Genomic DNA, 12,690 nt, shown 5'->3' with positions numbered 1-12,690 from the left:
TCCATGTGTATAGCCATCATTTGTGTTGTTGACAAAAGGTATTTGCAATGAATAAGTCATTGGTCTCGCAAAATTCTGTCATGTGATCTCCAGTGTTATTTCTGTCACCAAGACCAAATTTTCCAACTACCAGTGATTCTTCTTGTTTCCAACTTTTGAATTCCAGTCATCAGTGATAATGAACACATCTTGATTGCACATTTGGTCAATTTCAGACTGCAGAAGTTGATAAAACTCTTTAATTTCCTCATCTTTGGCTTTGATGGTTGGTGCATAAATTTGAATAATAGTAGTAAGTAACTGGTCTTTGTTGTAGGTGTATGATACTATCCTATCACTGACAGCATTGTGTTCAGGACAGATCTTGAAACATCCTTTGTGATGATGAAAGCCACACCATTCCTCTTCAAATTGTCATTCCTGGCATAATAGATCATATGGTTGTCTGATTCAAAATGGCTCATACTGTTCCATTTCAGCTCACTAATGCCTAAGATATCGATCTTTATGCATTCCATTTCATTTTTGACAACTTCCAATTTTCCTAGATTCATACTTTATACATTCCATATTCTCATTATTAATAGGTGTTTGCAGCTGTTTCTCCTCAATTTGTGTCATGCCATGTCAGCAAATGGAGATCCCAAAAGCTTTACTTTATCATTAAAGCTGGTTTTTCTCTGATGATGCAGCTCTTTCCCAGTCATATTTTGAGTGCCTTCTGACCTAAGGGCCTCATCCTCATCACTGTATCAAACAGTATTTCCAGGCTATTTGTAAAGTTGCTAAGTAATGTAGCAGACAGTGTTTCTCTGCTATTCATAAGGTTTTCTATGGCCAATTCTTTGAGAAGTGGATGGCCTCTTCCTTCTTTCTAGTCTGTCTCAGTCTGTAATCTGCATTGAAACCTGTGCACTATGTGCAACCCTGCTGGCCTTTCAAACACCAGTGGCACAGCCTCAAGCCTCATAGCAATGCACAAGCCACCACAGTAAGACAAACTGACAGACAAGTTCTTCTTCCTTAGCTGTTCGAAACCTCTCTACCTTCCTCTTACGGGGATCCTGTGGCTTTGTCTCCCTGGGGTTCCCCTCCCTTTCCTGCCTCTGGGGGTGGTGGCTGTCTCCTTCCCCTTATCTGGGTCCTGTGGCTTTTGTTGACCTCAGAGTTCCCCTCCCTTTCCTGCTTCAGGGCCGGGGCAGTCTCCTTCCCCTTATCTGGATCCTGAAGCTTTTGTTGCCCTGGCTTCCTCTCCCTTTCCTTCCTCTGGGGGTAGGGCCTGGACAGTTGGAGAAAAATGTGAAACAAAACTCAAAATCATAAAAATGACCAGGCTTATTGGTCTGATAGAGACTGGTGATACCCCCAAGACTGTGATCCCTAGTTACCCTTAGGACTTAGAATTGAACTCACTCCTGTGGCTTACCCTTCAGCCAAACAATAGACAGACCCATGAGGTGAGCAATTACACCAGGCAATTGAACTTAGAACAATCAACCATAGAAAATCCAAAGGGTAGCATTTGTGCAGGGAGAAAGCTCAGAAGGCAGGAATGCATAGGAAGGAAGGACCCAGGGAAAAAAGGTGACCACAGAGAAGAAGTGAGAAGAAAGCTGTTACATTGTCAGCATTGCAGGTGCCATGAAACACAATGTATATGAACTGTTGAATGAAAACCAATTTGCTCTGTAAACTTTCACCCAAATCACAATTAAAAGTTAAAAAAAAAAGAAAAAGGGAAAACAAACAAAAAAACAAACCTTTATGCACACCCTTCCTGATTATAAGCCACACAACATTCCCTTGTTCTGTTTGAACAACTGCCTCTCGTCTTTGAAAGAGTGTCATACAAATGGAATCCTCCAATAACTTTCTAAGTCTGACTTCTTTCACTCAGTGTTATGAGATTTTGAGACTCATCACAGGCATGAGAGTTTCGTTGCTCTGTGTCTTAGGTCAGCACTTACTATTATCAGTATTTTTGTAATTATCTTTTTATTGTGAGATAATTATAACTACATATGCAGCTGTAAGAAATAATGCAGTACCCTTTATGAAGTTTATTCCAGTGGTGACATCTTTCAGAACTGTAGAACAACATCACAACCAGGATATTGACTGTTATAAGGAAAACACACATTCCCGTTACCAGAAGAGTCTATTCAGTAGTTTTATTCCAATTTTTTTTTTTTGTTCCTAAAAATTATTTTGGCCATTTCTAGTCCTTTTCATTTCCATATATATTTTAGAATTAACTTGTCTAATCTACAAGAAATCTTGCTGGGATTTTTATTAGAATTACAATATACAGATCAATTTGGAGAAATTTATATATTCACCATGTTAAGTGTTCTAATCCATGAACACATTATGTGTTTGATTTCTTTCATCAGTATTGTATAGTTTTCACAATCAAGGCCTGTACATTTCTGTTTTTCCAGAATTAAACCTATTTCTTTTCTCTTTTTGGGGGTGGTGGTGGTATTGGAATAGTTGTAAATGGCATTGTATTTTTAACCTTGATGTCCACATATTCATGTGGAATTGCTGGGTCATATGGTAATTCTATGTTTAACTTTTTGAGGACTCCATTTCATTATTATTATTTGTCTTGTTTTATTGTGACATTAGGTAAGAGACCTGAGGTATATTGTAGCATCTTTAGAATTCTTTAAAAAAAAAAAAAGAGTGAAGAATTATTTCTGTTCTTATTCTTTGCTTATTTCTATATTCTTTTCATTACAGTGATGATCACTGATACTTAAATTGCTTGAGAGGTCCACAGGTTAAATCATGATGTATTTTGAGAAACTCTGATTTTTTAATTTATCCATAGTCATTACGTTCCTATTCACAAATTTACCTGTAATTTTATTTACTTAGAAAAAAGAAAGTGAATGTCTGCAATTAAAAATTTTGGTGCTTCGAAATGAACTGGAAAGACAGAAGAAAGCTTTGGGACAGGAGGTGGCATTACTGCATAAACAACAAATTGCATTACAGGACAAAAGTGAGTAGAACCATCACACAAACAGCCCAACCCCACCATTCAGTAGTTTTCCTTTATTCATTTCAATAAGACTAAATAGTCACCCTTGTGCAAATATGACAGAATTTTCTTTAATTTTTTAAAGTGTTACATACATATAGAAAAATGTATAAGTTCATGAACATATAGCTCAGTGATTTTTCACAATGTGAACATACCCATAACCAGAATTCGTGGTATGCTAACACCCCAAAAACCTTCTCATGCTACATTTCAGTCACTATTATCTCCTGCTAGGCTAACCACTCCCCTGACTGTAAGATTACAGATTGGTTTTGCCTAATTTTATACTTTTTAGAAATAGAATTATATACATACTTGTTACATGTCTGACTTTTGTTCGACATTTTTGCGAGATTCATCCTTACCTGAATGTAGTCAATTTATTCATTGTAATTGCTGAATATAATTCCGTTGTATGAATATGAATTTATTCACTCTTATAACTGTTGATGGCATTCCAGTAATTTCTAATATGGGGCTATAAAATGTAATGCTTTCATGACTATTCCAGTCCATGTTCCTTAGTAAGGATGGATATAAACATTAGAGTAGAACTATATGGTCATGTTGTTGTTGTTATGTGCTGTCGAGTAGGACCTGACTCATAACGACCCCTCCTTGGGTTTCAGAGGCAGTATCACTACAGAAGTAAATTGCCCCATCTTCCTTCTGAGGAGTGGCTGGTGGGTTTGAACCACCAGCCTTCTGGTTAGCAGTCAAGTGCCTTAGGCATTACGCTACCAGAGCAGTGTGTATATGTTCACCTATAGTAGATTGTATCAAAAAGTCTTCCAAAGTGGTTGTGACCATTTCCCTATCCTTCAACCAGCAGTGTGTCAGAGCTCTTGTTCTACTCCTTGCCGGCATTTGGTACTTTCTGCCTTTTTTATTTTATCCTTTCTAGTGGGCATGTGTTAGTATTGTGTTGTGGTTTTAATTTCTATTTCCCTGAAGACTAATGAAGTTGAGCAACATTTTAAATGTTTATTTCCAATAGGCATACACTCTTTTGTGAAGGACCTGTTCAAGTCTTTCACCCATTTTTTAAATATGTATATTGGTTTGCCTTTTTTTTGAGGGGGGTTGGGAGAGACGTGTAGAAGTTCTTTAAGGAGCCCTGTAGCACAATAATGAGCCTTGGTGTGCAGTAGTTAAGTGCTTGGCTAATAACCAGAAGGTTATTACCCACTAAAAAGTTCACCCACCAAAAGGGTCATACCCACCAGCTGCTCCACAGGAGAAAGATACAGCAGTTTGCTTCTGTAAAGATTATAGCTTTGGAAACCATACGGGTCAACTCTACTCTGTCCTATATAGTCACTAACTCAACAGCAATGGGTTTGGTTTGGTTTGGTTGGTTTGGGTGCATAGTGGTTAATTGCTTGGCTACTAACCAAAAGGTTGTGGTTCATACCCACCAGTGACTCTAGAAGAAAATACATGGCAATCTTTTGCTGTTTTTCTCTGTCCGCTAGAGTCACTAGGTGTTGGAATTGACTTGATGGCACCAAACAGCAGAAAAACAGAGGAAGTATGTAGTACCAAAACTTAACATATGTAGAGCTAGGGATATCATTGCTGATGTCAGATGGATCTTGGCTGAAAGCAAAGGATACCAGAAAGATGTTTACCTGTGTTTTATTGACTATGGAAAAGCATGTGTGGATCATAACAAATTATGGATCACATTGAGAAGAATGGGAATTCCAATACACTTAATTGTGCTCATGAGTAATCTGTACATAGACTAGGAAGCTGTCATTCAGACAGAACAAGGGAATACTGTATGGTTTAAAGTCAGGAAGGGTGTGTTTCAGGGTTGTATCCTTTCATTGTATTTAGTCAATCTGTATGCTGAGGAGATAATCTGAGAAGCTGGACTTTATGAAGAAGAACACAGCATCAGGATTGGAGGAAGACTCACTAACAACCTGCAATATGTAGATGATACAACCTTGCTTGCTGAGCGTAAAGATGACTTGAAGCACTTACTCATGAAGATTTAAAACTACAGACTGCAGTATGGATTATACCTCAACGTAAAGAAAATGAAAATCCTCACAACTGGACCAGTAAGCAGCATCACAGTAAATGGAGAGAAGATTGACTTTGTCAAAGATTTTGTATTACTTGGTTCCACGGTCAACACCAATGGAAGCAGCAGTCAAGAAATCAGATGTATTGCACTAGGCAAATCTGCTGCAAAAGACCTCTTTAAAATGCTGAAGAGTAAAGATGCCTCTTTGAAGTCTAAGGTGTGCCTAACCCAAGCCATGGTATTTTCAATAGCCTCATATGTATATGAAGGCTGGACAATGAATAAGGAAGACTAAAGAAGAGTTGTGAGTTGTGGTGTTGGCGAGGAATACTGAACGTACCATGGACTGCCAAAAAAACAAACAAATCTGTCCTGGAAGAAGTGCAGCTGAAATGCTCCTTGGAAGCGAGAATGGCCAGACTTCATCTCACCTACTTTGTTCATGTTATCAGAAGGGACTATTCCCTGGAGAAGAATATCATGCTTGGTAAAGTAGAGGGTCGGCAAAAAAGGGGAAGGCCCTCAACAAGATAGATTGACACAGTGGCTGCAACGATGGGCTCAGGTATAGCAAGGATTGTGAGGCTGGTGGTGGACCAGGCAGTGTTTCGTTCTATTGTACACAGGGCTGCTATGAGTCAGTGCCTCCTCAACGGTACCTAACATCAACACACACACACATATAGTGTATATATTATATAAAAATTATGTAGTATATAATGTACGTAGTACAGATAATGGTATTTTTGTTTGAAATGTGCATTGCAAATATATTCTCCCATTCTATTTCTTGCTGGTTTACTCTTTAAAGATATCTTTTAATTAACAGAAATTCTTTGTGATTAATCTTTTCCTTTATAGGTGATGCTTCTTGAATCCAGTTTAAGAAATCTATATCTTAAACTTAACAACTTAAAGATGTTATTCTGTGTTTTTTTTTTTTAAATGTTTTACAATTTACATTCTTATCTAGAATTCATCTCAATTCTTTTGTGTGTGTGTGTATGGTGTAAGATGAGAGTCAAGGTCATTGTTAGTTACACAATTTTTTGTTGTTGTTATAAGTGACCCTGTCGCATATTTTGAAGATACCTTTTTTTTTCATCCATTGCACTGCATTGTCAGTTTTGTCATAAATTAGATATGACTATGCATGTGAAAGACTGTTACAGGGCTCTCTATAGCCATCCTAGTGGGTGTGAAGTGGAGTCACACTGTGGTTTTTGAATTTGTTTCCCTAATAACCAATGGGGAGCTCTGGTGGTTTAGTGCCAATGATCTTGAACATGTTCTCATGTGCTTATTACAGTTGATCTCTGTGTGTTAATTTTATATCCAGAGATAATTCTAATAATCATACCATTTTGACTTTTCTATAGTCAGTTTACCTGCAAATGATAATATTTCTGTTTCTTTTATCCAGATTCTTACACCATGTATTATTTATTTATATATTTATTTGCCTTATTGTAGTCTAAGACATCTAGTACAATACTGAATAGATGTAGTGACAGTGAATATTCTTGTCTCACTTCCCATCTGACGGCAAAAGCTTTCAATATTTCACCATTTACTGTAAACTTTTTTGTAGTTCTCATTTTGTAATTTACCTTTTTCAGTTCCTTTCCCCATTTTGTCTTTTTGTTTTACTGTTTTTAAAATAAATTTGTAAGGGCTCTATTTGTAAACTTTACTATCTTTTTAAAGAAATCTTTTTTTTTCCTTTTCGTTTTTGAGTTATAATTTACCTATAACCAGATTCGTCAAATTTAAATATACAGCTTGATGAGTTTAACTAATATATTCAGTCAGATAACCACCACCATAGTCAATGATACAGAATATTTCTAACACCCTAAAAATTCTCTTTGCCTCTTTGTAGTCAATACCTTTTCCCAGTCCTTGACCTCTGACAGTTACTGATTTACTTTTTGACATCATTTTGCCTTTTTCAGAATTTCCTGTGAATGGAATCATAGTGTGTGTACTCTTTTGTGCCTGGCTCTCTTTCACTTAACGTAATGCCTTTGAGATTCATCCATTTTGTTGCATGTGTCAGGAATCCTTTCCTTTTTTATTGCTATGTTGTATTCCATGGTATGTATATACCACAATTTGTTTATCCATTCACCTGTTGATGGACATTTGGATTTTTCCAGTTTGGGGTTATGCAAAAAGGGCAAGGAGGCCGCATGTTCTGACCTCCTCTAATCCCACAAGAGGAAGACAGAATCACCATTAATAGCACAAGGCCTATTCCTGCAAGGCCAGACATGCTACCTCCCTCCAGCCCTTTCACCAACCGTTCCTCCCAAAGCACCCACCACCTCTCTCCTGGGTTCGATAATTCGCTGCAGTGGCCACACAGAACTCACAGGTTATGGGGTTTATTAGGGAAGCACCACAGGCTACAATTCAAGTTCAGGAAAAATGCTCAGTCTCTCTCCCAGCGCACCGTCTCTCAGCCAAGTCTCTCACAGTCTCTCCCCCAGCAGTGCACGTCCCTTGGTGTCTTACTCAGCAACGTGTGTCTCTTGCATCTCTTTCCCAGCAATGCGTGTCTCAGGAGCCCGTGTCTCTTTCAGCAGCACGTCTTCCTCAACCAGCAGTCAGAGAGTGTTCTGCTCTAGGAGGCCTCCTTTTGAGCCCGGCAGGGTGGTCAAACTAGCCAATCATAGCATCAGAACTCTAAGCACCTGAGAGAGAGTGGGAACCTCTCAGAACATTGTTTTGTGCCACGCCCAACAGAAATAACCCAGGTGGACAACTTCAGCAATCAGGAGCTCCTCAGTTGCTCATAGAAAATCCCACCTTGGAGTTTACAAAGACTTAGGGTAGAAAAGCCACACTAAGTAATTTACTACACCACAGGTTATTATATATAAAGCTACAGGAAACATTAGAATGTAATCCTCTGTGTGAACATATTCTCTTGGTTAAAAAACCAGGGGCAGAATTGCTGGATTTTTAGTATGTGTTTAATTTTATAAGAAACTGGGTGTTTTATTCCTACCATCAATGTATGAGACTTCCATTTACATTCAGACATTTTAAATTTTAGTCATTCTCGTGGGTGTGTGTGTAGTGGTTTCACATTTTGGTTTTAATTCATATGTCCCTGATAACGAGATTAGGAATTTCTTCTTATACTTGTTGTTGTTATGTGCCGTCGAGTTGGACCCGACTCATAGTGACCCCTCCTTGGGTTTCCGAGGCAGTATCACTATGGAAGTAGATTGCCCCATCTTCCTTCCAAGGAGTGGCTGGTGGGTTTGAACCACCAACCTTCTGGTTAGCAGTCAAGTGCCTTAGGCACTATGCTACCAGAGCTCCCTTCTTATACTAGTGTTACCTATATTTTGCCTTTGGTGAAGTAACTGTTTAAATCTTTTGTCTCTTGCTCCCAGCCCCTTGGGGAGGGGTTATTTTTATGTTGGCTTCATTGTTTACCACCTGTGTGACCTTACCCAATTACTGAGCTTCAACTCTAACCTGAGGCTTAAAATAATACTTATACCTCATTGAATTTTAATAGCTCCCAAGTTCTGCTGATGCTGCTCATCTGTGAACCACACTTTGTATAGCAAGGATCTGTATAATGATCAGATGAGTTGTAAAAATGAAATGATGTTCTAAAAAGAAGAACAAAATACCTCTGTTTCATTCCTGTGTCACACTTCCATGGGTTTCTGTATCATTTAAGATAAAGTCCTGTCTCAAGATGATTTACAAAAGCCCACTTCACATTGAATGCTTCAGCTATATAGAACTTCCTTAGTTCCTTAAATATGCTTTCTCTGCTCTATGCTATCTACTGTCTTAGTCATCTAATGCTGCTGTAACAAAGTACCACGAGTGCACTGATCTTGCAGGTAATATCCTTTATGTTGTGTGCCATTCTGCTGTTTCACTAAAAGATGATCCCAGGAGATAGGCTCTGTTCTAGATTTAAAGAGTATCTCAGGGCAGGAGACTCCCTTTGTTGTTCTGGTTTGTCTGAGTTTTTTTCTATTTCTTTTTAAGAGTTTGAGTTCTGCTCCACATTTTTCTCTCATTCTATCCAGGGCAATCTATTATTGTGACCTCAGTCAGAACGATCAGTGGTGATGGCCAGGCGCCATCTGGTTTTTCTGGTCTCAGTGTACAGGAGATTGTGTCTCATACAGACTTACTTTTTTCTCTTAACTTTTGATTACTTTCTTACTATTTTACTCCTGGCATGTAGAGACTCGTAGTTGTGTCTTAGATGGCTACTTGCAAGCTCTTAAGACCCAGATGCTACTCACTTGGCTAGGATGCAGATCATATTTTTATGAATGATACTAGCTTTTGCCTTTTTCTAATAAGAACACTAATAAGTAGTATAAGGTTCATGGAATGTGTATTAGTCTAGCAAATATTACAAAGATAGAGGGTGGGAGAGGAGTTTCTGGATTTTGTTTCCCTTGTGTTTTTGCGTTTTCTTATCATGGTAGGAATTCCTCAGATGTTGCCTAGCCTGTCACCAACCTATAAGCAGATGAAACTCTAACCAAAGATATCTATCCCATTTAAGAGGCTGAAATGTAATAATTACTAAGAATGCTTATTAGTGTCAGATGCATTCTTTATCTTTTAAATCTATTCTTATCTTTACTTACTAACACTCCTATGAATTAAAGATACTATTACTATCCCTCAATTTATAGCTGAGAAAACTAAATTTTAGAGGTGTTAAGTGGGTTCACACATATTAATGCCTAAATGTACTGTAAAGGAAGATTATAGGATTTTGTGGGCATCTGTTCTAGCATTTCAGTTCTTGTGTTTCCATTTTATCATGCAGAGAGAGAGAAGATGGTAATACTGAAATTGAATATGTTTTTACTGAGTAGGTCAGAAATATTGATTTTTAATGCTGACTTTATAATTCAGGAACCTACCTCTCACTTTTATTTGTGTTTCTGAGATGAGAATTATTTTCCATTTCCTTTGGAATTAGAAGGCTAGGGTCTAATGTTGACAATCTAGTCTTTGAACTAAGCAGGAGAGTGCTGCTGTTGGCTTCTTCTTCCCATTGGGAATTTCTGTAGACTGTGGTGATCAGCTCTGGAAAGTAGAAAATAAGGAGTGTATGGAGACAGCTGATTTTATTTCCTGGTAAAACCTGGTCTACATGTTGGTGACCTCCATTCTTCGTAGCGATTGTTCTAGGTAACCAAAGTCATACTTATTTTTGTCTGTTCAAAGTAGTGTTTGTGTTAAACATTCTTCTCATACTTTTACATAGATGTACTATTTAATGAATCTTGAGACAGGTTAAGGCATTTTAGAAGCACTTGAGTCACTGATATTGCTAAAACGAGGGAGGAAATGTATTTGTTACTTGTATCTTCAGCTATGATTTAGTGTATTTGCCAGCCAGTAATAAAGTAATTTCCTAATAGGAATTTACTAGAGGGTTCTTAAGTATTATGACTTCTCTTTGGTCATCAGTGCTTTTCTAGATCCTTGATTCTGAGTCAAATGCTTAGTTAGTATTATATGAAATTTAGTCTTCATTTTGTTACTGAATCTTCTAAGTGACCATAAAGGAATTACTTAACTTCTGCACCTCTTTACACATCTGTGCACTTAGGATAGCTGCTCATAAGAGTGCCATAGGGATTAGTGTGTGTAAATGTTTGGAAGAAGCCACGTGAATATTTTATATTTTTGTTTATAAAAATTCATTGTGGCAGGATGATTTATTAGAAAGAGGCAAAAAGATAATTTTTACCCGTGCTCCTGATTTGCTAAGAGGCCACATAACTACAAGGGGTCTAATTACCTCTTCCCCGTAAGTCTTTCCTTCCTGTATCTCAAAGGCAGTGGCTCTGAGCTTGTGGTCTACAGCAACTTCCAGCTGAGTTATAAGCTGATCTTTTCAGTATTAATGTTTATTAATATATATGTTTTCATTTCTGGAAAATATTAGTAGTTTAACTTACGACATTTAATAAAAACAGATTTCCCCTCGTTAGTGTCACATGCTGAGTAACCTTCCTATTAACATTTAATTGTATACTGTTTTACAGGGTTTTTTGCTCTAACTCAACCCCCAAATCATTGAGAAAAAATACTCTATCAAAATTAGTTTGCTAAAATTTGATACAGAAAATGGTATAAAAATTAGTCTTAAGCATATATGCTTAGTAGATTCTAGGTTTCTTATAAGCAAATGCTGTTATGATGTAAGAGGAACTTTTCAATTGGGGAGTGGTATTCACTTTATAAAAGCAGTTCCCCAGTCTTTGTAGGGAGGAGCTACTCTTTAACATAATTCATTTCTTGATAGTAAGAATATCATATATGTAGTATTTTACAATTAGAAAATACTTACACAAAGATGATCCTATTTGATTCTTAATGCATCCCTCAAAGGTAAGTAGGGCAGATATTGTATTTTCATGTATATATGAGGTACTGAGGAGAGGAGCCCTGGAGATGCAGTGCTTAAGCACTCAGCTGCCAACAGAAAGGTTGCCAGTTCAAACCCACCAGCTGCTCCATGGAAGAAAGATGTGGCAATCTGTTTCTGTAGAGATTTCAGCCTTAGAAACCATCATAGGGCAGTTCCACTGTGTTTTGCAACATCACTGTGATTTGGAATTGAGTTAACAGCAATGGTTTGATTTATTTATTTATTTTTTTAGAGGAGATAAATGGCTTGGCTGCGGACACACAAGCTGTTATGAGCAGGTGGGCATATTGACCCAGACCTTTTGTTTCTATAGTCTATGCTTTTCTCACTATTCCATTCTGGCTACCAGAAACCTTGTTAAGTACTTTCTCATTAATTATTTCATTTGAAACATGCATGAATCCTATGAAACAGATACCTTTTATTGAAATACTGTAACATGCTAGAGGTTTGAAAGTAGCACAGGTAGGATTTGAACCCAAATCTTACTGATTCCTAAGCCCTTGGTCTTTCAAGTACGGTGGACTGCCTTCAGTAGGATCTAATTATTGCATTTAATCACTAAAATTTGCTTTGATCTTTGCAATCAAGCCAATTGTGTAGAGGTATGAAAAGTATCAATTGCTTTCTGTTACCTGTTATAGAAGCCTATCAGCTTTTTAGGGGAGAAAAAGAAATCTTCTCTTGGCAGGAAATTCTGAGAGGAATTTAGCATGTGGGTTCTTCATTTCTCTCTCTCTCTCTCTCTCTCTCTTTTAATTGTGATTTGAGAGAAGTTTACATGGCAAATTCACTTTCCATACAGCAATTCACATACACTTTTGTCTCATGACATTGATTACAATTTACCACAATGTAACAGCTCTCCTCCAACTTTCTCCCCATAGTTACCTCTTCCCTATGTCCTTCCCTCCCATGCACTCCTGCCCTCTGAGCTGTCTCCCTGTGCGTACACAGCCCTTCTGTTCTTCCATGATTGATCTCTCGAAGGAGTATATCTACCTAGTGTAAATGTTCACCTTATATGCCTGTCCTTTGTTTGGCTGGAAGCCGTAGGAGTGGGTTCAATTCCAGACCTGAAGAGCAGCTAGGGGCCATAGTCTCAGTGGTTCCATCAGGCTCTATCAGACCTGCAAACCTGGTCCCTTTTTTTTTTTT

General features: G+C 37.8%; 1 protein-coding gene across 1 annotated transcript in view; it reads left to right on the top strand.

The window, feature by feature from the left end:
* Positions 1 to 12,690, top strand: part of UVRAG (UV radiation resistance associated) — a 481,244-nt gene that overhangs the window by 239,688 nt on the left and 228,866 nt on the right. The window contains exon 8 of the mRNA XM_007941031.2: positions 2,884 to 3,010. Coding sequence (XP_007939222.2) covers positions 2,884 to 3,010 — 127 coding nt within the window. The remainder of the gene's footprint in view (positions 1 to 2,883; positions 3,011 to 12,690) is intronic.

This window comes from Orycteropus afer, unplaced genomic scaffold, assembly GCF_000298275.1.
Source record: "Orycteropus afer afer isolate SDZICR_OR568_19922 unplaced genomic scaffold, OryAfe1.0 scaffold00074, whole genome shotgun sequence".
NCBI classification, from domain to species: Eukaryota; Metazoa; Chordata; class Mammalia; order Tubulidentata; family Orycteropodidae; genus Orycteropus; species Orycteropus afer.
Note: the sequence above shows the minus strand (reverse complement) of the source record. Positions and strands in the feature narration are given on the sequence as shown.